Consider the following 27,894-nt stretch of genomic DNA (forward strand, 5'->3'; position numbering starts at 1 on the left):
CACATCGCTTACAATCATGAGTTCCACCAGGGCATGATCATTGCAGTCCAGGCTGCCATCAGTCTTGACCTCATTGATAAGTTCATCTGTGTGGTAAGCAACAGGTCCAGTAACACTTATCCTCTGGTCAGGCTGTCTATCACATGGTTTAAGAAATGATCCTCAGTGCTTTTGAAGAGTTTCCTGGACTACATACAGCTTGCTGTGTGTCTTTTCCAGCAGATGTCAGGATGATTGAAGTCCTCTAGCAGGATGAGTGCCTGACATATGAGAAAAGGTTGAGGGAACTAGACTTGTTTAGCCAGCAGGGGGGAAGATGAGAGGGACATCTAATAGCAGTCCTCTGATCTTAATAGATAGCTGCAGAAAAGATGGAGCCAGACTCTTCTTTGATGTACACAATGACAGGGCAATAGGCAACAGTTACAAGTTATAATGCAACAGGGGAAATTTCAACTGAACACCAGTAAAACAATTATTCCCCATAAGAGTGGTTAAGCACTAAAGCAAGCTGCCCAGAGACGCTATGGGAACTCCATCCTTGGAGATTTTCCAAACTGCACTGGGTAAGGCCTTGAGAAACCTGATTCAACTTTGAAGATACCCGTGCTCTGAGCAGAAAGTTAGGGTGGATGACCTCCAGATATCCTTTCCAACATAAATCAACAGGGAACTATGTGTTTGTAAGAATACCTTGATGCAAAATATGTAGCCTGTACACTCAGTGCCTGTGGTTTAAAGATCTAGGTAAGAAGTTATAAATTATTAGGAAACACAAATACTTTTCCTAATACAGAACTAATGCATAGGTCAATACCATAACAGCCATAGAAATCATAGCACTTGTTGGAAATTCAAAATTTTTCTCAGATCAACAGAATAGCATGATGAATGAGACATATTCCCTGAATTTACAGTCCCATATAGAATTTCTGCTGTAGTTGGAAAGTTCCAAAATATTCATATTAACTGTAAGAACAGGAACAGGCTAGTTTTAATATTTTTTTTTTTGTCTCTGAGGAAAAGAGGTTTTTTCAATATTAAGTTATTTCTTCCCATACGGTAAACCCATTACTTTAAACAGTTCCCTTTCCAAATCCTGGAAAAAACAGTGAGGGTGCTGGCCTAGCTCTGACTTCATAAAAAGCTTGTTTTATACTAGTACTGCTCAACTTTTAATATAGGACATTTCCTCTTCAATCATTGTGCAGTTTAGATCACGATTTACATATACTCAGATAAGCATTCGGAAAAGTCATGCTATCCCTGGGTTAAACTCAAAGCTACGAGACATCTGAAAATTTTATGAGAAAATATGAATTGGCATAATATTTTAGCCTTATGCTGTCTTTTGAGCAATACGTTTTCTGTAGTTTACTAAAGTTGTTCATATCTTGAAACAAGCCTCTGTCTCTCCTTATCAATTGAATGATTTCAGAAGGTCCACCCCTTCCTGTCACTTTTTATATTGAACCAGACCACAAAATCTCTGTCCTCACCTATGTCGAGAATTCTGTTACATGAAGACATAAAGGTTTTTCACTTGTTAATCACAAGCTGAATGAGAGGAGTAGTGATGTGGTGATGGACTGCAATCTAATTAACAAGCTCTGTATCAGCTAAAAGTCAAATAAAATCTCTGTGACAAGAGTTTCACCAATAAAATGTATTGACTCTCACTCTTGATAAGGAGAATGCATGAGGAACACAGTAGAATTTTTATTGGGGATTGAATGTGGGATCAGTGTTCCTCTTCCTTAGGAAACAGAATTAGCAAACAAAGTCCCTTAGTATGGAGCAGTGATAGGAGTAGCGGCAAGGAAATTGTCTGAAAGGTCGCTGCACAAGACGTACAGACAGTACTAGGGTTTTGTCTAGAGCTCTAAAGAACGAGGGACTTTATTTGAGACATGAACCCCCAAGAGATTATAGTCTTTATCATGCAGTTGGTAGAGACCCCGGTTGGTTTTATGTTTTTACTGACTAACTGTATGTTTTCCATGTATCCAAAATAACATACAAACTCCCTGCCAGAATACAAGGAAATTCTCATGGTAGGATGCTGTTGGTAAGACAACATTATGTTGCACTGTCATTATTTCTCCATGAGATTTAGATATCCTTCAAATGGACCTTGTATAATTCATTGAAGAGAAAACTGAGAGAATTTACAAACTCTGTGGATTACAAATTACTTGTAAGCTTGGCAACATGTTAAGAAATGAGCTCATAGAGAAGAAAAAACTATACATATACACTTACAGTATTAAACAGAAACTGAATTTATTTTATTATAGTACTATTTTTAAAAGTTATGTAGGCTGTTACTAAGTATAACAATCAGAGGGCCTCATTTTGTTCCAGCTGAACGGAATAGGAGCTTTAATGCCGACAAGTATAAAAGCTATACAAATTAAATTACTGGAAATATTAAATGTACAGTATCTGCTTTAATTTGGCTGCAACTTTATTAACACAACAGGGAACTATCTTGCAAAATATCATAACACTACATTCCACCATTTCTCTTTCAACCTGCTCTACTTGGCAGCTGCAGCATCCATCACCCCTACTTCAGACCTGGCTCAGCTATTATTTATAAAATCCCTCTCTCTGCAAAATCCAGGACTATAGAGAATTAATTCTGGTGGTTTCTACTTTGACAACGAAAATACTAAAATCAACATATTAATATTGAGGCAAAAAACTCAGTAAATTAATGAAAAATATAAATCTCAGTATATATATTTTTAACCATGAATCATATGCATTAAAATGTGCAACATACCTCGTCCATCCACAGTAATACCAATTCCACTGCTACACAGGCCATGGAATTCAGCTACTCAATTGAAGCAAGTTGTTGGAGAAAAATGAAAATGTTATTTCCAGTGTTTCATCTTTGTTAATCCTAAACCAAATCTACCTGATCTTTTTTCAAAATAATTTTTCGACAATGTAACTAAAAAAATGGCACTGTTCACATGAAACAACTATTTATAGATAATAAAATATGTCAAGTGACATTCTACCCTGAACTTTCACATATAGACAAAACCAAAATCTGCTAGCAAGAATTAAAAAGTCAAGCGATTTCATTACAGTCTTGACGGTACTGTCTCAAGTTACTACTTTCAACCATAATGCCAGTTTTACTTCACTTCTATCTCAGAAAATGATACTGAATGGAAATACTTTCTAAGATACATCATCTCAGTTCTATATTTAAGAGATTATTTTTTTTTGATCCCCAGGTTTATTTGGAGAACTGATTCTCATAAAATGAAAAACAGATTTCTAAGATTAACATGAGTTGCTCTGTTAAACTGGACTGATTTGACTAGGAAATCTACAGATTCATCAGAGAACTCTGCTTATTCTCTTTGAAAGTATTATTTCGTATAGTCAAAACTTAATTCAGGGACCCAACATTATCCAGAGTATACTCAGGTCCTTCATCTTGAATTTTGTCACAGTCTGGCCAATTCTGGAACTAGGTTCAGGTTGAATGTTACAATGCATAAAAACACAAGCACTCACCATAAAATACCAGACAGTTTTTCTTTAAAGAAGAAACTATTTCCAGAACAAGTGTACAATTCCAATAAGTACTCTATTCACTTCTCTTTAAGGCATGGAATAAACGAACAACCTGATCTGAACAAGATTTTTGAATGTCTGTACGTTCACTTTAGTATGCAAAGAAACACAAAATTTTACCTGAGTTTTTAGCAGGGCAGGGGTGACACGGCTCTCCAAAACCATAGTCAGGACTGGCACAGCAACATTCAGACTTTGTTACAGCACCAGGGAAAGGACGAACACATGCTCCTTTTTTGATGCCTCCATAGCATGTGCTACGCATATGAGTATCTAAGGAAGCACAAGCAAAGAAATAATTTATTTCCTCAGGCTGAGAATGAAATGTATGTATACTATCTCAATGAGGGTTAAAAAAAAAATAAAAATTTCAACAAAATGGTTACACTGGCTACATCTGCTCTGCTCTGCCACTGCAATCCTGATGACTCCAAGGCCAATTCTCAAAACTATTTGCTCCTGTTTGGGCTTTTGTTATTGTTTCAGGATTTTTGGTCATTCCAGGGTGAGATGCCTTCTGCATCTTCATGCTTATAGGATAATTTTGGAGATCTTCTAACAAGCATGTGAGTGGACAATCAACCTAAACACGTGGTTGAGAACTGCAGGATCCAGATGGAGTAAATAGCCTTTAGTTTTAACTCCTATACTTCTACTAACACTCATCTGAGCTGTGGAAATACTCTCTGTTTCACACATCCTTATGGACGAGACCAGAACGTGGCTTTAATTTATGCTCCTTGTCAATCTTCCAGTAAAGTTACCATACGTACGGGCACATGAGCCTGGGTGCATTCAGAAAGTAAGCAGTGTCTGAGGGAATCCAGACAGTTACCTATTTAACAGATGACCCTAAAACAGCAAAGAAAAGTTGCATGAAAAAAATCTTACAGTGGATGTTGAATATCCTGTCTGTGCCAATTGGAATAAGAACTTGCAATTCCTTATGTGTTCTGCCTGCTCTTTGAGTGTTGTAAGCTGGCTTCTATAAGACAGGACATAAATGTTTTCTGTTGCTTTTGGTACCCTATGGAACAGACAGTTCTGGAGCACAGTTAAATATGGCCCAGATTTCAGGGCCTATTCCTTGCCAAGAGTCTAGGTGAAGCCAGTACAATTTGCTTGCACTTCACAGCAGGAAAAGATTATTACGCTTGACAAGAATTCTTCCACAAGAAATGTCTGCTCATGTAGTCTGCAAAATAATTAGTTGCATCACATCCTTTCCCTCCACATCTAACAAGTCCAGATGCCACTCTGCCACAGTCTGGCATGAATAAAGGGCCTTCAATAACTGCCCTGTCATGGAAGGGAAGGCTTCCCCATAGCTATGTATCTGAGAGAGAAAGGAGAAGCTATTCTAGGGAAGCAAATGGCACCAAGGAAAACTGCAGGGGGAGAAAAGATTGGAAAGTGCTACTAATTTTAGAACACTAGAGAATTTACTTTATGCCCAGCATCAGAGTTTAGCATTGGTTCTGCTGTAACTGTGTAGCTGTTTATGAGAAACTCTGCTGGCATTTCTAAACTCTTAAACAGCAGGTCAAATAATGGTATAACAGAGACTCTGAGGTATGGTTCTGCAAAATAACCAGGGTAAAATAAAACTTAGCTAATTTGTCCTGGATGCCTATAGCTTTTGGCAGAGATGTGACCTGCAACCTGAATTATAATTAAAAGCGTCTCAGCAGAGAACAAAAAACTTTACTTAAAGCTATAGTCATAACTCAGCATAAGTTCTGAGGTGATGCACAAACACACAAACAGAGCCAGCGGAGGTAACCAAGCACAGATCTGCAGTTAGTAGTATAGCCAAACCTGATATGCCTGCAGACAGAAGTTTGGCTCTGTGTATTTAGCCAACTGTTTCTTTTCCAAGCATTTGTTCCCCATTGCTGAATTTTTTTTTTTCCCAGCTTGTGATTTTGTGATTGACTCTGCCACACTTACTAGTACTAAATAAAAAAGAAATCTATTCTTTGAATAGCCTCACCAGAATCAGTGTCAGGATTCAAAAGGAAAATACAGCTCAAGGCAAGAGTGAGAGAATCAGACTGTAGGCTCTTGGACTTTATAGTTTTGCTAATTGCCTAGCACACTTATAGGAGTACTGTTAAAAGGAAGACCTATGTAACTTACTAACTTTCAGACAAACACTCTTCTAGCAGCCAGAATGTCTGAAAAGGATTATTTAGCTCATGTAATGCAGGGGACAGAATAGCCAGACAGAGAATTCCTGTAGTTAACACAGCATGTATATGTATATATAATTACATATATGTATACACACACATAAAATTCTGAACAGCAAATTGGCTTGAAAATTCTATTCTAAAGGTCATGTATGAGGACATTTTTGTTACGCAATATTTGAAATTTCCTATGTTACTTTATGCCTGGAATAATTACATCACCTTTTTTAAACTTATTTTCTAAATAAATGATCATTCTGCCTAACAATTTTTGTCATATTAAGGATATTTCCTGTTGAAAATGTAAGCATTTATACTAAACCTTAAAGTTATGTGACATGTAGAGCTGAACATTTTCAAAGAAAAAATAGTGTTCACAGCTGATGGCCAACTTGGGAAGCATGTAGCTGCTAGAACTGTAGTAGCATTAGGTAAATGAAAGGACAGAAAATTGAGCACTGCATTGATTCTTTGCAGCTGTATCACTGACAGGGCTAAAGATGAGGCCAACTTGGACCACAAAAAAGGTACTGAACAGTTTGTACTCAAATCTGGTTTTGCTGCTGTGCTACTAAACAGTGAAATTCCTATATTAAAAACAGTGTACCCAGCCTTTCCTCATTGTTTTATCTTTTAATCTCTTTTCTCCAAATGTTTATTAAACTTGGCTACTGCACAGGACAGAACAAACCTTGCTTTTGTCAGTTCATTCTTCAGTGTGTAAGCAGTTTTGCTTACTAAAAAAAAAAATCTCACTTATTTAGAACAACAAATATTTGGGTTCCAACTAAAAGACTGAGGAAGTAAGTGTTTTAGCTTTCTATTAGCCTATTTTTAAAGCCATCCTGAGTTTTTATTGTGCACTTTTTAAACTGAAGTCTTAACAGAAAAGGCCAGCTTGCACAGGCAGTTGATAGGAATGATTGCACTAGATTTTATTTTAAAGAATTATGAATTTCTGCACAACTTGAAATTTTATTTTAAATGACTTGATAATAGCAATGCAAGGATGTAGTATCTCACATCCCTTTATGTGCAAGGTAACCTCCAAACACTGTGATGAAGTCTGTGTTTCCTTTATCTGGACACATGCAGATAAGACATAGGTAGAATCCATCATCAAGAACAATCATAGCACTGATTAATATATGTGACTATTAAAGAGCAAAGCCGATGCTTTCCTCTCTGTCTTTACTGCTTCATTAACTTGTCAAACATCTACAAGCTGGCCTCATCTTTTCACTCCAAGAAGCCTCATCACAGGCACATTTGCCTGGTGAAGCTTAATGACACACCTAGCCACTAACTGAGCCTTGGGTCACCAATGTGCCGGATGACAGAAACGTTCGTAAGCTAGGAGAGAAGGAAACTTAGGGGATACAGAACTGATGTTCTGATATGTGGAAGAAGGGAAAATGGTATCTCCTGTGGGTTAAAGTGGTTTAAGGAACTTTGTAGTATTGAAATCCCTAGAGCATGTAGTCCCATCACTCTCAGAAATTTCTAAAAAATGCATATTCTTCTCCCTGCTCTTCACCAGTGCCCAGTACAAAACAAGTGACTTAATATCTCTTGTCCTTCACCCTTTTTTATTCTTCATCAGATTGAAAATGCTCTATTATTCTCCAGGCAACTCCCTGAAGCTACACTAGAGTTTCTGGTGGAGCTGGGTGAAGAATCTCTTAGCTGTCAACCAATAACATTTGAGGGGATAAGAGGCTGCAGTTCAGATTATATGACAAAAAGATTACTCATCAACAGACTAGAAAGGACATGGCTCAAAAGCAAAAAGATGCCAGGAAGAGTAAATACCTTAAGTTTGTAAGATTGATTTATAGGAATAACACGTAAGCAAGAGTTGGAGCCACTCCAATTCCACAGAGGATTTCACTCACGCTTCTTGTCTTTTAACACTAGGTTTATGGGAGAGCATAATGCAAGATTTTCTAATGATACTAATAATGATTTTCAAATTCACAGAAACAAGTCTATCTATTTGTTACTATTTCTCCTACTAGAGCTTTTTCTTTTCAACATTATGCTACAGGATGAATAAAATGTTTTCAGATTAGAGAAAGAGATTAAAAGGGGTGTGCAAAAATATCAGTGTCACAACTGAGTTATGTACTTGTTTTAGTGATTTGGAGTGGATCATGCACAACTGAATATACATCTACATATAGTGCACATACGTGAACACAAACACATAGCAGAATGGAAGAAGAATACTCCAGATTATCCTATAACAGATCCTCTATGGTAAGATGTCAACATTATCTAGAAGGATGTCATTTGATGCATTTCTTTAATTTGAAAACCTGATAATTCCATTTGCTTTTCAATGAAAACAAAATCTCACTTACCTACACACACACGACCATCAACCCCAACAGCCAAGCCAGATGGACACTCACACCGAAAGGATCCTTCAGTATTTACGCAGTGACCATTCATGCAAATTCCTGATGTCTGACATTCATCAATATCTACCAGGAGGCAACACAATTCATCAATCTATTTGCTGCTTTTAAGCAAGATTACAATCAATATTTATAAAACATTACTAAAAGTCTTTATGATAGCAGATGAATCATCAACATGTTCTTGAGAGTTTCTAATAAAACTCTGATATTGGAATTGCACTAAATAATCAAGCTTCCCCAAACCAGAAAAAATGTAGCATTAGAGGAACTTCAGATTCTACATGAAGCAAAATTAATGATACATTTCCTCTTTGTCCATCCCATGATACTATAACTTTGCTTCAAAGTGTGGTTAAGGAAGTACTAATCACAGAATATTCATATGATGGTAAATATGAATTTCAAACAACTTTCAGTGGTCATCAATTCCTATCTAAGTCAATAGCCCAGGAGCATGTACATCAAGAAAATCACAATTATTAGAAATGGCTCAACTTCAAATCAGAAAAGTAACAGTTTAGATGATTTTGCACTTACTAGAAATGACTCAAACTCCAGCATACTTCTACTGGCAGCAACAGGTATCTTCCATTAGTTTACTTAAACCGATGGTAAATCAGACTCCCTTCTTAAAATGTTTAATATGAGTTTTCAACAACCTCAGTTTAAAAAGTTTGTAATGCTACGTGGGAAATGCGATGTCTTAAGTGTTATACACTCTGAATTACCTGAATAATGATGTGGAAAACATAGCTGTGTGTGTTCACCAACATAAAATATTTTAAACTTCACATATTGCTACACACTTCACTATTTCATGAAGGGCCTGCACACTTCACTGCACCTATCATGCTCAAAGACTTTTCAAAAGCTAATTTATCATCTGTTGTAGCTTTCACAATACTATTAAATACCTCAGTTATTTCTTTCTGCAAGTTAAAGACCTATTTCTATTCTAGTTATCCTAAGAAATCTACTGTAATGAGTTAGTAAGGTATTAGAGTATGATATTAAATCCATGTGACAAGATCGCCATTCTTGCATGAATGAATGGACAGGAAAAGCCATTTTCAATCAAGACTGTCTTACTGCATTACCCCTCAGTTCTACATACCAGTACAGTAACGCCCATTTGGAGCCAGAATAAATCCCGGCTTGCAGATGCATTTAAAACTCCCATCCTCATTTATGCACATCCCATTTAAACACATGTTTGTAGTGGTGCACTCATCGTGGTCTGCAAAATATTGCAAAGAAAACTGCTTATAGTTCCTTATCTTCCAAAAGATGATATAGCAAAAATAAACAATCAGGACTGATGTGACATATGCCTTCACTGAAGATTAAATTCTACTCAGAACTCTGATTAAGTGTCTGAAGATTATTCACTCTATATACAAAGCAGCATTTTTTTTTTTCCTATTGTGATCAGTTATTTTGCATGTTTCAGCAGACTGTGTATGGAAGAAGAAGGTAAATCTTTCTTTCTTACATGAAAGGATAAAAAGCTTCAGTTGCCTGACAGATTAAGAGCTTGTTGCTTATCTAGGAAGTTTTTTTGACGTAGTACAGCCCAAATTAAAAACAGGTATTTCTTCAGCAGCACTGATATATGGAACACTTCCTATGAAGCTTTAGGAAAAAATGTTATTCCTGGCACTGAGTTACCTGAGACTTTTGAGGAAATATGTGGCTTCAAAACCAAAAATTACCTCAAGTTTTCTTTGAAATCATGCAGTTCCGTAGAATAACTATTGGAATGCAGGGGGTATAAGTTCACCTCAGGTTGTAGCTTATTTTAAAAAATGCAGTCCTTAATGACCCTTAATTGTAGCATGAAGTACAATTTCTAGAATCACTGAGCTAACGCCTACCCCATTACTTAGAAGGGTTCTTACCCACACAATTTTTTCCATCTGTAGTTAGTTCAAACCCAGCATTGCAAATACACTGAAAACTTCCATCTGTGTTTACACACCGGCCATTTTTACAGAGAACACCATTCTGGATGCACTCATCTATGTCTAAGACAAAAAAAAAAAAAAAAAAAAAAAATCACACAATCAGGTAATTACTCCAAGATAAAAATATATATAGTGACAATTGTTGCTTTGATAAATTCTGACATGTTAGTTAAATATTAGGTAGAAAAAATTTCCAAAGACAGATAGGAATTTACTGTCATTGCATCAGAGACAGGCAAAACATTATTTTACAGACTTGCACAATAAATGCTACATTTTGTGATGCTCAGCAATTACTTTATGAATATATCAAAATCTTCTCACACATTCATCTGAACACATACATAAGCATACATCTGTTGTACTAACAGTCTATTTCCTGATTTTATTGTAGAACTCCTGGCTGGGGAATTCCCTAGCCAAGTGACAGATATTCCAGAATAATGGATAAACATTAAAAGACAATAAACCAAATTGGAATGGTAGTCCAGAACTAGAGCTTCGATTAGTATAACAACTGTTAGGATTTACTGAAATAGCATTGCTCACTATTTTTTTAATTCAGCATGATCTGACATAAGGGTTCAGAACGTATACAATGTCAGTAGATGTGAAGCAAATTTTCTTACCGATGCAAGCTTGCTTGGTAGGAGTTCTCTGGAAACCTGCATGGCACTTGCAGTAATAGGAACCAGGTGTGTTAACACAGTCACCATTAGAGCATGGGTTTGATGTGCATTCATCAACATCTGTTGGCAGCACAGAGAAGCATAAGTAACTTCACTATGTATACAAATTTTTTACCAGGCCTAGAAGACTGTAAGTGTAAACAACAGTAACTAACAGTCAAATGCTAAATACTAGAACTTGTTCTTGGAGCAAAATCATTACTTTCCTAAGAACACAACACTGTTTTTAGTCCAATGAGGCAGACATTTTTAGGAAGTGAAATATGACTACTCATTTATACACATCTTGAAAGACAGAAGTAAAAATAGGTGTGAGGATTTTGCGACATGGGATCTGAGAGTTGCTTATTGAAAGCAAACACCACGTTATTCAACATAGTTTCATTTAACAGAATGACCATTCATTCTTCTTCAGAATTAAACTAAAAGCAATCAAAACTGCATTTTAAAATCAGAGCAAATCATAGAATCCAAAAACCCTGCAGTATTTTACAGGTTTATTGTAGAAATGTGAGAGGTACCACACAGCAGCAGGAGGGATTCTTAATGAGACCACAGTCTGTGCACCACATCTCAATTATTTATGCCCCATTTCATCCTGAATACCAGTGTTTGCATTTGAGTAATGCCAGACTTAATCTAGCCCTTCTCTATAGTGTCCCTTACTCTTCTTTCCGAAGGTTTTTTGGTATTTGCAACCAAACCACCTTAAATCTCAGGTAACTGCATAGAAAGAACTCCCAGTTGACACAAGGCTCTGAAAACTTTAACTCTGTTCAAGCACCTTTCTCAGACTTGGTCCCCAGTGGTTAACAATGAGTCAGCTGTGTCTTTGGCCCAAGACAGCTATTCCCAGCTCTGAAATAACACTGACTGTTCCTCTCCATTATGCTCCTCTAAACCCGACCAGGATCCTTGCCCTCTGTGATCCAGGGAGCAGAGCAAGTGCATCCCACTGGTCTGGCAGACAGGACTGCTCGCTGAGCCTCTCCTGCAGCTACTAGGGGATAAACTGACCATCTAGATTCACAGGTTACAAACTGAATCAATCTCTTGATTAAATCCTCTTTTCTTCATCAATCACCTTTGCTAACTTGACTTTCTTACCTTTAGCTATGCCCTCCACTTACAGGTTTGAAATTACTCATATCTTCATTTAGGTAGGTTTTAACACCACAAAGCCAATGCTGATTTGTGAGGGGTTTGTTGTATCTGGGTGCAAGCTGCCATAGGAAGCTGGGGCTAAGTAAAGCCATTGCTGATCAGTTGTTAGTCATGATGATTTGCCCATGCATTTTGCAGTGTATGCTACCAGAAGTACCAGGAAAAAAACAGGCTAATTTTGTTGATTGTTTGTGCTTACTCTTTACGAGGTCTAGTTCTAAAACTTCATTCATTACATCTTGGAACTAATGGGATGCAATGAGAAATTAAACATATAAGCAGATGTATATGTTAAATAAATATATACATCTAGAAAGTGTTGTACCATGAATGACTCGATTCTAAAAATGGCAAAAGGTTACTTTTATGTTAACCATAAACAAGACCATAACTTTCACAGAATTTACTGTGTTAATATATACACATCTAAAACCAATAGCATCTATGTATATATCAAAGAGATCGGGTTTTATCCCAATAATTGATTTAATGGGATGGTTTACATCACTCCTCTTGCCTAGATAGAATCAGATCGTTAATACGGATAAACTGTTAAATGAATAAAAGCAAAGCAAATGGAAAAATTAAATACCTCCCCTCATGAATATTTAGCTCATTCATATTTGCATAGCAGCTCATAACACCACTCCAGTAAAACCACACGAATGAAGCAAAGTAAAGAAAAAATAAATTCAGAGCATTAAGTGTAGTGAAGAAAACAGTAACTGTATCCTTATACTGCAGTATGTATTTATATGTATGTATATATGTATATATACTACTATGTAATTATAGTAGTTTCCTGCTCTCATGCTTCTCTACGGTGCCTGGCTGTTGGGATGCTCTTTGTTAGAAGTGCTAGATAGGGTATTTTTTCCTCAGTGCTCTGCTGATATGGGGGGTTAAGGAGGATCGGAAATAATTCCTCCAGAAAAAACTCAGCTGCCTACAAAATGTCAAACTCTAAATCACATTTTCACATGAATGTTTTGTCAAATGTCTTAATTCAGATGACTTTACTGTATACTAATCTTACTTTAGTACAGGGGAGGACAGGGGGAACTTGTAAATAATAGATATGGCACTCGTCTGTTTTGTTTATTTTCTTACAGGCGATGATATTTATGACTTTATTACACGATTCAACTTGCTTCATCTGCTTAAATAAAAACCAAACATGTTCATGCTAGGAATGGATATCACTGTAAATTAACCTATAAATTGTACAGCAGGAATACAATGTTCCTCTATAAAATAGTTTACTTAAGGTTAGAAAATCCTTCCAAAGCCATATGCTTCAGTTGATTTCCACATAAAATATGCATCTTAAGATGCTCTTATTTTTATTAGCTCCTGATAAAAGAGGGAGATGGTAAATATATGTTAATATAAAGGAGTTGTGGGCTTTGTGTTTGCATTGCAAGCATGCATATTACAGCAGTATAAACAGGAAACATCTGAGACAGAGATATTTAACCCATTTATTCTATCTCCCAGTATACCACTCTATCGCTATTTACATCACACTTATCCCCACTTTTCAGTATTCCGTCCGTAACACTTGTCAGAATTTCAGTAGATACAGTACGGAACTTCCAAAACCCCATTAAGAATTACTGTGATGACTTTGAAGATACATTACAAAATTTAAAATACGAAGATTGGTATTCGCAAAACAACTAAAATTGAACACTGCACAGCTACAGACTTACTGCCGCTTTCAAAGTCTCCACAGTTTTATCAAGAGTTTTTATAAACAGAATGAAATAAGGAAAGGTAATATTACAGTTGTCTGTCATTTTTGGTAAAATGACTGGCCATTCAGGGTCATATCACTTATGACACACTTACGGCCACTGACCCACCAGGCATGTTGCATCCTGAGTTCAGCATCATACAAGTTTAGGTCAGAGGGCAGTACGTAAGGCCATTATTTTCTTATTTGTCAGCATAATTTTGAAATAAGACGGCTCTTTAACTCTATTAATAAAAAAATTAAGTCTAACTTTTTTATAATACAATTTGAAAGTAACAGCAAGCCAAAGCTGTGTTATCTAAGAAAAGTATTCATAGAGTATACCCTCTTATTAAAAGCCTTCTGAATCCAAGAAGCTACTCAAAAGGCAAACCACTGAAGACTTAAAATAATTAGTAATGACTGATTTGTTTCACATAGAAAAAAGCCAGGCAAAATGGCACTTTAATTTACTGAAAGCCATCACTGGGTATTTTTGCCTCACTTTCAATGTAGAATATTACTGTAGTTGGCACACAACCTTCTGCTTTTGTTAAAGCAGCTGAAATTTTTCTTTTGATCTCAGTGCATGCAAAGTTTCCTCAGTTTTCAGACTACTGTTTCATGCTGAGGTGTGCATTACAAAGTTCCTTAAGTGAATACACCTTTTTTTTTCTGGGCACATAACTGTGCATTAGAGAATTAAGGTAATTTTTTTTTTTTTTTTTTTTCTTTTTTTTTCCCCGTGCACCTCTCAATCTAGTCTCACAGTTTTCAGGCACTTTAACCTCAAACTGAAAATCAAAAAACTTCATTATTACCACAAGCCTGGAGTGAAAGGTGAACAGCAAGGCTGGTGGCCTCCAGGGTGACCTCACAGAAAAGAGATGGACAGAATGCCAGCCATTTGTTAAGGACATGTTATATCTTTCTGTCTATCAATTCCAGCACTCAGACATGTAAATCTGATGGACCTTTTAAACTACAGGTGGTTGTCCTACTTCATTTTTTTTCATGCATTATTTCTTCAATGAAAATTGAAAATAAAAAAGTTTAAATTAAATCCATATATTTTTGCTTGCTGTAACCTAAGTATTAATAGCTCATACATAGCTCAGCTATGTGCTCTTTCAGTATATTTCTTCATGCAGAATAATTCTTCATAAGCATGAGCAAGCATTTATCATAATCATGCTCTATCACAATGTTATTTATCACTGCTTTTTTAATGATTCATACACAGGATGGTTGCCTCAAAAAGTACAGTTTAGAAAGACCTTTCACTGTTTTCAATTGCTAGCTTTGTAACAACCATATATTCAGATTTTTAACATTACTCACCTTTATTTCTTAATTTGAACTTAAAAAGCAAAAAGAATTTAAAAATAATAAATAAAAAAAATGTCTATGTGCTTAAGATGCTATTTTCAACTTGTCTGCCAATTAACAAAGAGTATGAATGTAAGCTCTGAACTAGATTTCATCAAGAAACATTAGTTCAATACACCAACTTTCAGGTGCTGCTCAGCATGTTTCAAGACTTCCTCAAAAGTCAAGGTCCACCATAGTTAAAAACATTATTGATTTCAGTGACGTAAAATCTAGTGCTTGGAGTGAAAGCGTCACGGCTCTCCTTACACTATAAAGAAAGAATAGCCAAGCAAGACAGTTTTATAGTAAAACTACCACTCCCCATTAGAATGCACTTATAGCTCCTGAGGACCAAGGATGCAGCATGAGACTAAGATGCCTGAATCTCCCAGAAAGGAATTAAAGGTACAGAAAACTCTCACCCAAACAAAAAAAAATGAAAAAGTCAGGCTTGCTGTATCACAGAGGGCAAGTTGGAAGAAGAACGGTAACGCTCCCTGTGTACACAAATGTGCAAAGCTAAAGGTACTGAACTGCTTTCCTTATATACTATGGATAAGACAAGAACAATGAGGGTTTTTTTTTGTTGTTTTGTTTGTTTGTGTTTTTGTTTGTTTGTTTGTTTTTGTTTTGTTTTGTTTTTTAGCAAAATAGTGTTTACATTGGATTAGACATTCTGAAAACTTTCTGGAAGTTCGATTGTTGGAGCATGGCAGCTGCCCAGGGAAATGATGGAATCTCCATCAACTGACATTTCTTAAGAAGAGGGTGTACAAGACAGTTGTCAGGAATGATGTAGCTATAGCTGGCTTCTCTGGTGCATGAGAATGACCTAGCTAAGTGGACTCTGACTTCTAGCCATATGAGAAATGAAAACAAAGAGTTTAAAAACAGTAAAAAACAGGGATATTACAGGAAAAGTACTATTCAACAGTTGTCAAATTTCACTTTTCCCAAAGGCATAGTGCCAAGACAGGCAGGTATTAACACTCAGTTTGTAATTCAGTGGGAGGTGGAAGAATTTGCAACAGAGACACGCAGTGTCCCCAGCTCACCTTCTGGCTGATACCCACTCTGCTGCACGTAGGGCAAAATCTGTCTTTACTACTTTCGCTTGTGTAAGATAAACTGCACAGTCTTGGATTAGAAGATTTTTTAAAGGATTGATGTAGCTGCCATTTTCTGTGTTCCTTTTGTTCCTATACTTTCCTCTAATTTACAGGCATGCTAGAAATTTATTCTAAAAGCAGTTACAGTGAGAAAAGCCTATTGCTAATAAGCTCTTGTGTAAATATTTTTCATTCACAGATCTCAAATCTCTTTATAAAGAATCAGTAAGGAAATGTTCAATCAGAAATATAACCAGACCTTTCTGTTTAGGATCCCATATGTTTAGTAAGTTGTGTCCTGCATACAGGATTCTTCTCGACACAACTACCCCAGAAGAACACTGAAATTTTGTATTTTCACTGAAATATTTAATGAGCCTTTGACATTGAAATAGTGAATTCCACAGTGTCTGAATAAAAGTGCAGAATCCCAAATTGAGCTCGTTATAAAAAGTTAGCATTCAATATTTTCAAATGAATTGAAATATAACCAGAAGTTAATAAATACATTCTTTTAATGACTTCATAAACTTAAAAATGTCATTCATCCTTACAAGTAGATTAAACACAAATTCTACGCATTATTATTTTGAACATAATTCACCACTAACTCCTGTAGTAAAAATGTAGCTATATGACCATAAAAAAGAGAATGTGGAATAGAACTTACATTACTGAATGTGAATTCAAAAATGTACAATACTCATCAGGTACAGAAATAGTCAATATCAGTAAGTAATACCATGGTCTTTGCACTCTCACAAGAGCAATATCAGGAAAATTAATATGTATGTGAGGGCAAAAGAATATGTTTTTTTTTTTAAATCTGATTTAAACCAGAAAAATATTAGCATTTTAGAAGTGAATAATGGATTTTAGAAATGTCTGCTTACCAATACAATCCCCATTTGTGTCCTGCTTATATCCCATGTTGCACTCACATCGGTAACTAGAAAGGATTGGTATACAACGTCCATTTAAACAAAGGTTGGGATGGTGCTTACAGATGTCTATTGTCCGATTGAGAATTGCTAATAAAAAAACAGAACATGAGACATACTCATATTTTCATACTCATATTTTCAAATAGAAGTAAATATGAAGATTATGCTTTGCTTCAGAAAGTATGTTATCAGGTGCATAAATATATCCATCAAGCCAAGTATTTTTTCCAAGCACTATCTATTGACACAACAGTAAACTAACAAAATCAAGTAGCTCTCAGAAACAAAACATATAAGACAGTCTTAATTATTATTTACCCTTTATCTGTATATCCTGATGAGTTTGTCAGTGACTTTACGAATAACCCACAATTTAAGTGAAAGATGAAGCAGTCTGTTCCTATGTGTTTACTATTTTCAGTGTACTTGTCTTAATAATACCCTCTGCATTTTATTAACTTCATCGTTCTGATGCTAGAGATGTGCTTACATGTGTTAAAAGCAACTTTACATACATGAGAGTTCCCTCTGAATATTACTCATCTCAGGCTTTAAGTCAAGGCAGTGCTCCTGCAGAATAGGCAAGTTTTACATTTGGAAGAACAAGAAAAGAGAAAAGTTTATTTTAAAATCTAGAGGCTTTTTGAAAACACTTAGAAATTTGGACTTTTATTAGTGTTGGCCAAGGCAGATCAGCAGGCACAGCATGGGCTTAAGAACTTTATAACTGAAGTGAAAAAAAAAATAAAAAACATCTCTAAATCTGAACTCTTGTTAGAAAAAAGGGTCCTGAACTTCTTCATGTATCAGCTGAGGCCTCTTAAATGTGCTTGATAAAAAGACATTTTTATATGTTAAGAACACCTTGTCATTTCCAGACTAAAGGCTATGCGGAAAAAAAAGAGAAATTACAAAAGGAATTTAAAAAGAGAGAAAGAAGTCACAACAGCGCAAGTACTTACTTAGCCCTGTAATTACTGGGCCATTTCCAGTGGGACTTTGACCACCTGTCCCTAGCTCTGCTCCACCTACACCTGGGGAGAAACCATTGCTTCCAGGGAAGGGAATGAATCCTGCTCCTCCTGGGCCATAGCCATGGCCATTGCCACTGGGAAGGAACCCGTTTCCTCCTGTCCCGCTGCCTCTGGAACCACCTGCAGCACGAGCAGCATCCACACAAAGTCTGCGGTGTTCATCTGTTAAACAGGAACACACAAGAAGCAGAAAGTAAATCAGCTCTTCAGAGTCAGCTTATAAGGAAGATACAGATCTTTGTATGCTACAAAAAACAGAACACCAGCTCCTCATTTCTTTGATGTTATGTGTTCCCTCTCCCACTCCTAATCTCAGGCAAATCCCATGACTGTGACAGGTGTTATTTAAGGAAGGACACTAAGAATAATAAAAGGAAATATTGTAATGTACAACTATTTTTTGAAACATTTTTGTTGATGTGTTTCCAGCAGCACTGTAACTCCCTGGTCACTCAAGGATCTTGATACAGATAAACTGAAAACACATTTCACTTCAGACGGGAACCGTTGTTCTGTGACTAGAGTTAAAAGATGCATTTCTAGTTCAAAGTAACCCCGAATTTAATGCAGCAAGAAAGCAGCTGTTCCTTTAAATCGAAATGAACTATGGACCCTCAGAGTCATTTCCTCTTTGAGACTGACCACAAAATCTTTCCCATCTCCCAAGAACTATTTCCAAGGTCAACAAAAGGATGTTAAAAAAACTAGTCCCAAACAGTCATGGACCAGAAAAAATGGTTCACAGATGGTAACATCAGTATTAAAAGCACAAGAATGAATAATAATGTAATTCCTGACTTTCTTCAAAGCAGTTTAAAATATATTCCAGTGACCTCCATCCCAACTAGAAAGGACAGCAAGAAGTGGAAACAAACCAACCAGTTAACAAGCCACTCACCAGATCCTCTGACAGGACACATCTCTGGAACAGACCCAATGGCCCAGCACTGGCCAGACTCACAGCAGCACTGCCTTTTTGTGAACCTACCGGGAAGCTCTTGCGCACAGCGGCCACTCACTATGCTGGAGAAACATGTACTTGTCCTCTGATCTGGGAATTAATGTAAGAAGAAAATAAAAAATAATAACGCAATCTCTCAAAATTACTTTCCCTTATTAAATTCACACAAGGACCAAATTGTTGAAAAAGTTTTATTAAAAACAAAACAAAACCACCACCACAACAAACAAAAACAACAAAAAAAACACCCCTAACCACACCCAATAATAATCTGAGGTGATCAGCACCACTGCATTTTACATTTATAGTGACACTAGTCCTGCATTAACCCAACACATGATCTTAAAGTCTGCTGAAGCTAACAGGAAATATGGATGATACAAAACATACAAAGCAATACAAATAGAAATTAGACAGAATTATATAAAAAGCCTAGTATGGCAAAAATTGAGACATTTCACATAACAACAGCAACATCAGTAAATTAATTTAATGGATTTAATTTAATGGATTTTTCCTTTTCCTTGGCGTAGATGTATCTTGACTGAAGAAATGCTATCCAGTCTGCTCTGTTCTGCTCAGTAGACTGAATGCACAACAGTAATTTTAGTAGTGCCATGTGAAAACTACTCTACATAGATATGTCAGTGTTCATTATATTCTAGTTCCTTCAAGAAACCACCCTGTATCTTTTATTGTCACACTCCTGCATGCTGACTAGGAGAAAAGAACTAGGAATTTGGAAAGACATGGTACTAATTACAATAAATGAGCACATCCTGCTATTTTGGCTAAAAGCAAATATTTATCTTAAACGGGGAAAAACAATTTGTATTAACGAGGATTACATTTTAAACTTTTCTCCTAGGTAAATGAAAAATTATACCTCTAGAGTATACAAATTATATTCCAATACCATAAAGATTTGAGAGCACAAGAACTTTCAGACACAGGCTCACTTAAGCGAAGGAGATTCTGTGATTTAGGGCCTGTCTTGGCGGATTAGGGCATTTGGTTTTTCTGTAATTGCTTTTGGGAGCTGACTTTTGAGACCAGATTGCAAAATGTGCTAAAACCCACGGAAATTTTGATCATAATAGAAATCATAGGTTCTCATTATTCCTGCAGCCAGCCACAATATACTTGAAGTCAGGCATTTTTCATATGAACCTGGATAACAAAAGCTGGCTACATTGCGCAAAAAGCTATCCACGTGAAATCACTTTTAAATCTTGTATTGTTACTGGTTTACACAATTTGTCTGTAATTCAGAAACCCCTTCAGGATTCACATCCCTTTCCCAACATGAGAACAAAATGCTTTGAGTTGTGGGAAATAGAAGAATCACATGAGATCTAAAAAAGAAACTATTATTATCAATTGTTAATTATTTTTACACATGGTATGCAGTGTTTTAGTTAATTAGAATAGTTTATAACATCTATTTGACGTGTGCAGCTGTATAAGAGAAATTACCTCATGTGAAAACAAGTATACATTTTTTTTTTGTAATATAGAAACAGGTTTAAAATAAATTTTCCCATAAAAGTGGCAATCTACTGAAATATAATATTTGGGGTTTTTTTAATTATCTGTTCCAATCAAATTAGTGGCACCTCAGCATACACTACTTAATCCCTTCTGAGTTTATATATGTGTTTTTATTGATCTCTAAAAGTTAAATTAACTTATGTCAGATCGAACTTGAAACTCAAAATAAGGATAAGTGTTTGCTCCTTTAGAACCAAAGTGAGCTTAGCTTTTGGTTTTATCAGATGCAGCTTAGAGAACAAATATAATTAACATTTTCTGTGTTTGCTTAACAACAGAGAAACAGTAACTGCTTTTATCCTAAGAAGATTCAGATCTCAGGCAGGAGTTCTCAGGCTACAATACAGCTCACACAGAGGTATCTACTGTCTACATAAAGATGGTTGCAGTGGCAATCATCATCAGAGGAGGGTGTTATGAACTTTAAGCAGCTGGATCAGAGATACTAGTGAGTTAACATATAGTGAGCTCCTGGGGCAAGTGAGAATCAGTGCTAGATGGCTGGAGCAGAAGGTCTTATGCTGCTGTGTATAAATTGCCTTAATAACCTTGAGAGCTCTAGAAGCCTACAAGAGTGGAATACCAACCAATACAGCGCAAGCCATCCGTGGATATCACATAACCCCGTGGGCAGATGCAGAAATAACTTCCCACGGTGTTAGAGCATTCTCCGCCTTCACAGATTCCTGGGATGATGCTGCATTCATCAATATCTATCCAAAAAGGAAAGGACATAGGATAACTAGCAGAGCACTTGAACACATTGTATAAAAAAAGAAGGAAAGAGAGTTTTCCTGAAATTGTCATTCAACTTAAATTGAGTAACATATTGCTAGTGTTTGCATACTGCAAATAACTTTGTTTGCCATCTAATGGAAGCTTTCCTTATACGTTCAAGCAGTGCACCACTCCAAGTTCACTGATTATGTGAGAGCAGTCTTGGATTTCCTCTAAATAACACATACTGAGGACCATCTCAAGGAAGCACGCAACAGCTACAATGCAATACCAGAATACACCTTCTGCTTCTGAGCTGAAGGAAGGAGGATGGTAGAGCAGCCAAGTGTGACAGCTCTGGGCTTCTGTAACTAGAGAAATATCGCTCATCAGATCTGACTGCTTTCTGGCCTTCTTATTAGAAGTAAGCAATAATTTTGGCCAAGCTCTTCAAATGTGACCAAATGTTGCATTTTTCTTATTTTTCAGATATTTTTAATCTATCAAAATGTTTCTGATAACTAAAAGTAGTGGTCTCACCTGAACACTGAAAAAAATTGTATGTAAATACATATAATGTGAGAAGTTATCAAACTGACGAATGAACTTTTGTATGTAACAACGGGCTGCTAGGGCATTTGGCACCAGAACTGAGAGCACCATGTGCTGCCCCAGAAGACACTGGAAGCAAAATCAGGTGCTGAGGCAATGAGAAGCAACAGGAGAAAGCAGGCTGACTGTATTGTTAGAACTGTGAAGCATGGCAGAGCGAACTGGAATGGAAGAACCACAAGCAGGAAAAATAATATGACAGTAAAGACTATGTCATGACCATTTATGCAAATGACCTGTTTTAAGTAGCCACTTCATTCTACAACTGTGACAATCTATAGACATATACATACTTGTAGGTTCATTTTAGTCACCTAATTTTGCTTTTAATTGACTTCTGTGCACTAGCTTTTCCTTGGACCCGTCACTCTAGAAATTCCCTTGATACAAATAACTACTTGAGAAATGAACTTCAGTCGGTGTTATTTCTCATGAAGCTTTTATGCGATGAGTACTTTGCTCTCTCCTTTGCTACATTCTCCACACCGAAAACTCAAACAAAAGAAGGAATACCAAAAAAGAAATACCAAAAGGAATACCAAAAGGATCTGGCGCGCACAGGGACTATATCAAAAAGGTAACTCCCCACTGTGGCAAGGTCCACATGTGAAGAACTCCCTTTAGATATTAATCTAGACAGGACATTTAAGTACTGAAAGGAAAATTAAGTTTTGCCACAGGGCCACTAAGAATCTGAAAACTGCTTTTTTTTAAAGTGAAGATATGAAAAAACCACTCCTCCACCAGCAAGTCATTTGTAGTGAATTATAGAAAATAAAATTTATCTTACAAGTAACATGGTTTCAAACATTCTAACCAGTCTACACATATAAGCATCCTGTGGCCTTTGTCGGGTTTTTTCAGTTTTGTTTTGTTTTTTCTCTTCAAAGCAGAATCATAGGAGGTGACAATTTGGGGCTTTTTAAAGAAGGTTATTTAAACATTTCAGAGGACACAAAAAATTAAATTTTATATTAAAATATTTATGAAATTATGACAACTGTTCCCCACATTTTTTGACATCTCCTCAAGTATGTACAAAAGAAAACACAATTTATGCTCGAACAAAACTCTTCTAAGAAACAATGCTTTCACTTAAGACTTCATAGTTACCCACTGCAGAGACTCCAGAATTCCAAATGATGGTATAAATCAAAACCAAATAATTCCCTAGAAGCTCTGAAATCTTGCCTTAATTTACTGTATTAAAGACAATACATAGAATGTGGTGAACTGCTAACCATCTGATTTAACCCAATGAAATGAAAACATGTGTGTAAATTAAAACAGAACCGGAACTGGCTGCATGCTTTGATCAGATTTTTTATCCAGTACAGGTCTTTCACAACCCATAAGCCTTTTAAGCATGAATATTGTCTTCTGTATCCACACAGTCTGAAACGTCATGACAGAAAGGCAAGAAAATTGGATGAAATTAGGACTCTGTAGGAAGAGTTTTTTCTGGAAAGTGACACCTTCCTGTTGCTAGAGTCACTGGATGGTTACGCAAGAAAACTCCCTTATTTTACTGTCCCTTGATGCATACCTTAAATCTCAAAGAAATAATACACAACCCTTTTTGCATCACTACCATAGTGGTTCAGAGCAACCCAAACTTTGGTAAAGATAATACCAGCATGGTGATCATGATTTAGCAGCATGGAAATACTGTGTGAAGTTGTAAATGCTGTACACACAAACAGGATGACACAAAGCTGGTAGGACCTGCCACTGGTGATATGTGAACAAATTAAATTCAAGAATCCATGTGCTAGGAACAAATTACATACCATTTTCAAAACACCTGTTTCATTCAGTCACTCTCTTAGAGAGTGGGTCTTAAATCTTGTAAATTTTTTCATTGCTTTTGTTCTTTTTTTTTTTTTTTTAATACCTGAAGTCCAACTGCAGCTAATATACAGAAGGGGAAAAAAGTACACAAGTAAAATGAATCAATACAAATCAGACTACTAAAACCAGCAGACACTTGAAAACTGAAACCCTTTGTTTTCACCCTGTCTAGCACAGGTGTCTGCTACTTTAAAGGCAGTAATCTTAATTACAAGAACATAATACCTGATCTTTTACCAAAGGAAAACAAATTACAAACTCCTAGGTCATACAGGCTCAAAGCTCATTAAGGTAAACAGTAGGTGGAGTTTGTAGTGCTGGCAAGTGAAAGACAATGAAGTAGTTAGCCACTTCTGCAAAGCTGCAGACTTAGACTATTCTTCTCACCTGGCTACGTGCACCCAAGTTTAATACTGTAGGGGCTCTCGTCCAAAAATGACACAGAGCTCAGAAGGGAGGAAGTAACTTCCCTAAAATCTGGGCACTGACCAGAATGGAAGACTCCACAGTCTTCTCCATGTGGAGAAAAAAACATATTTTTTTTTTCACCAATTAACACAGAGGGCCCTTGTGAAAGAATAATTCTCTTACTTGCTGGAACAGTTCCAAGTCAGTGGATTTTTTGTTCCAGTAGTTTTTGAGCTAAATCTCTGCCTCTCCTTCCCCCTCCCTGGTTCTTGCATGTGCAATTCTTTCAACAAGATCTCTGTTACCTCTGACTGGAAATTCTGAGACTTTACTTCAGGAAGAGCTATTTTTAGGATGGCTGATTGAAAAAGTTACTCAATTTCCTCCCTTCCTCCTCCAAAATACATAAATTAATAGTCTTAGTGTAAATGCTCCAAAGATATTAAGAGAAGATGCTGTCTTAAGGGTGAAAAGAATCAGTGGCATTAATGGCTGTGGTTCCAATGTTGCATACCAGATGAGAAAGCCAGTCTCAATGTGAAAACCAGTCTTAAATGTGTGGCATAAACTTTGCAGGTGTGAGTATTAATAGCTGAGCTTCTGCCAAAAAACTCCAGCCTGGCTACCTGTCATCCAGAATTCATGACTTTTACTACTACACTAAGCAGGATTTTATTAATAACTGAATTAAAAGTACCAGAAAAGGGGATCTCAACTGCTGAGTTCTGAAAAAAGGTTCCTTCAAATTAGTTTTAGTCTAAAGTACTACCTGGTAATATCAAATCTGAATAACACACAGTGTAATGAAATTCCACGTTAAAGCAGGAAAATCAAAAATAGAACTGTTTCTTCTGAAAGGTTCTTTGCATTTCAGTGCCACATTTTTTTTAAAAAAAGGAGTTAGCCTGTGTCATGTGGTTCTAGGCCTTTGATGGCAATAGCACAGCAACACATATTTTTGGAAGAGCATCAGATGCATCCTATCTCCTAGAGTATTTTGGTGGTAAAGGGTGTCATAACTAAATACATTTAGTCAAGGAGAGTGATATATTTACAATTTTGGAAGAGTAAGTAGAACACATTTATTAGGTTCTTGTAGTACTAATAAGTAGTATTCCACTTTGTATGTAAACCAGCAGGCACAACTGAAAGCTTATTTCTCTTCTCATTTTATCTATATACAATCCCTATCTGAACAACCTATGGATTTAAGTTACATCAATTCTGCAAGATAGCATCCTAAAAATGAACATAATTTAATTCCTAAAAAGACAACGAAAATGCAATATATTGTAGATCAAAACTATTAGGCCAAAAAAGAGAAGGCCTTGGGGTTTTCTTTTGTTTAGTTAAGAAATCACACTAGTGCTCCAGATATTTAGAATTTGGTACAACTCCTGTACCGGTCTTTTCCAAATTTTTTCAGGTCTCTGATAAAAAATCCTAACCCACAAACTAGATTTGGATGTTCCAGGGCAAAGGATAAAGCCTCTGAACACTGGATCCTTGCCCGGCCACAAGATCCAACTTCGACTTTGTCATCTGTAGCCAGCAAGTAACATTTGATCTGGTTTTCCATACTTAAAGAAGGGAAAGGAACAGCATACTCCATTTAAAAACTTCATTAAAAAAACACTATTTCTATTAAACCATTTATCTGAACGCAGGTTCTAACTCATAGGAGACTGATTACTTAAATCCTTCCCAATGGCCCAAATCCATACATATAAGCAATGTAATTTTCCTCAAATGACCAGTCCCTTGTCCCACTAACTTAAAGTGTAATTCTTTGGAGGGCTGGCTATAGTTTTATCTCTCACACTGAGAGAATATGAACTCTCAAAGCCTTTGTTAAAAAACAAAACAAAATAAAACAAAACAGTCTGAATAAAACTATGGCTTGGCTTTCATTCTCTGCTCCATTCCTGGAACAACGTAAGAATGGTATTATGCTGGTATAATTTTGGCATTACCATGTTGGCTGTGAAGCATGGAGAAAAGAACAAATACTAGCTTCATTATATTTTTTTTTTTTTTTCTCAAAATAACTGGTACAAACTGGGCACTGCAGTTTGTTTTCCACATTATTCCCTTTGGGGAATTATATGACGTGGGAAGCTGTGACCAGGAACTAATTAGTACCTAGCTTCTGCTACAGACCAAAGCGGCAAGGGCTTAGATGAAACAAAGTCATAGCATATGACCTGCTCTGCAGCAGGCTGCCAACAAAGCAGGAAACGAAAACCCATTGATTACTGAACTATGAAATAACAGTAAATATTTCAGACTGCAGATGATGTTTCACTTCTATTATGCACAGTTCCAGAAGCACCAAAGTTTTTAAAGCAAATATGTGTTAAAAATACTTTCACTTTTCCTGTTGATACTGTCAGGGAGAACTGCTGAACACAACTTTTAACAATGAAGGCAAAGCTTTAGATAGGTTAAAGCAGTAGAATGCAAAGAATGCTTTAATTACTGTTTTCAGAAGGAAATAAACCTATTACTGAATCAGTTCTTTTGGCATCATAGCTGGAGTGCAGATGACAGATGGAAACATAACATACACAAAATTCACACGTACAATCAGGCCACAAAAATACATGCAATTATCTGTATAAACTGCCAGAGCACTGGTAACATGCCAACATCAGGTAACATAGGTCAAACAAGGATAAAAAGCCTGCTTGTTCTAAAACAGCTAGAAAAAATAAGAAAAAAAAAAAAAAAACAAACTATGATTTTTAAATATATATATATAAACATATATATATTTAAAAGAAAAAAGCCATGGGTTCCTTGTTCAGCCAGGCTGGAGTCTTTAGAAGTCTATGTTTTTCTGAGCGCTGGGATAGACCATTCTTGTGCTTGGTGGAGGGTTTTCTTAAAGAATAACCAGCTCTTCTGAGATATTTTGCCTTACAGAGCTGCTTCCCCCAGGATCCTAACTACCAGTTCCCTGAATAAGTCATGGCCTGCTCTCCTGAAGTCCACGGTCCTCACTCCCCTCAGGATTTTGAACTGTACTATTTTGTTTCCAGGGCTGACACAGACTATCATGCCCCCAAACAGTTCTTTGTTTCTCGTGAGTAGAAGCTTCAGTGCACTTGCTAGGGCTCAAACATATATGTATTTAGAACTCAGTCCCGACACCATCCAGAAACCTCCTGGACAGCTTGTGTCCCAGGAGGGAACAGGTGTTGCCATTCCTGCAGATTTCAGAGATTCTCTCATAAGAACCAGCCACACTGATCTAGAGGCTTCCTTGCTGATTGAATACCTCATCCCGGTAAGGCAGACATTAAAAAAAATCACAGCAATGTTACTGAAATTTTACCTTTACTAGGCTCCCCTCCGACTCAGACTCATGAGCTTGCAGCTAATCAAACACTGGTTTCACAGAATAACTCTATATTTGAGCTGCTTTTTTGGGTGAAAGGCAATCCTCATCCATCTTTTATGACTTTCCTAAATAGCCTCCATTGCAGAACTCCAGTCACACATGCTGGTCACCACATCTCAGGTATTCCAATGGTGTCACAGGTTTATAATAATATTTTACTGGCAAA

The 27,894-nt window shown here is 36.5% G+C and overlaps 1 protein-coding gene across 1 annotated transcript in view; it reads right to left on the reverse strand.

Annotated features, from left to right (window-relative positions):
* FBN2 (fibrillin 2) overlaps positions 1 to 27,894 on the reverse strand; it is a 165,579-nt gene that overhangs the window by 91,936 nt on the left and 45,749 nt on the right. The window contains exons 8-17 of the mRNA XM_065045711.1: positions 21,325 to 21,450; positions 19,124 to 19,276; positions 18,154 to 18,387; positions 17,141 to 17,278; positions 10,809 to 10,928; positions 10,114 to 10,239; positions 9,330 to 9,452; positions 8,156 to 8,278; positions 3,721 to 3,873; positions 2,789 to 2,842 (exon numbers count right to left, since the gene is read on the reverse strand). Of these exons, the coding sequence (XP_064901783.1) occupies positions 2,789 to 2,842; positions 3,721 to 3,873; positions 8,156 to 8,278; positions 9,330 to 9,452; positions 10,114 to 10,239; positions 10,809 to 10,928; positions 17,141 to 17,278; positions 18,154 to 18,387; positions 19,124 to 19,276; positions 21,325 to 21,450 (1,350 nt within the window). The remainder of the gene's footprint in view (positions 1 to 2,788; positions 2,843 to 3,720; positions 3,874 to 8,155; positions 8,279 to 9,329; positions 9,453 to 10,113; positions 10,240 to 10,808; positions 10,929 to 17,140; positions 17,279 to 18,153; positions 18,388 to 19,123; positions 19,277 to 21,324; positions 21,451 to 27,894) is intronic.

The sequence above is a fragment of the Columba livia genome, chromosome Z (genome assembly GCF_036013475.1).
Source record: "Columba livia isolate bColLiv1 breed racing homer chromosome Z, bColLiv1.pat.W.v2, whole genome shotgun sequence".
NCBI lineage: Eukaryota > Metazoa > Chordata > Aves > Columbiformes > Columbidae > Columba > Columba livia.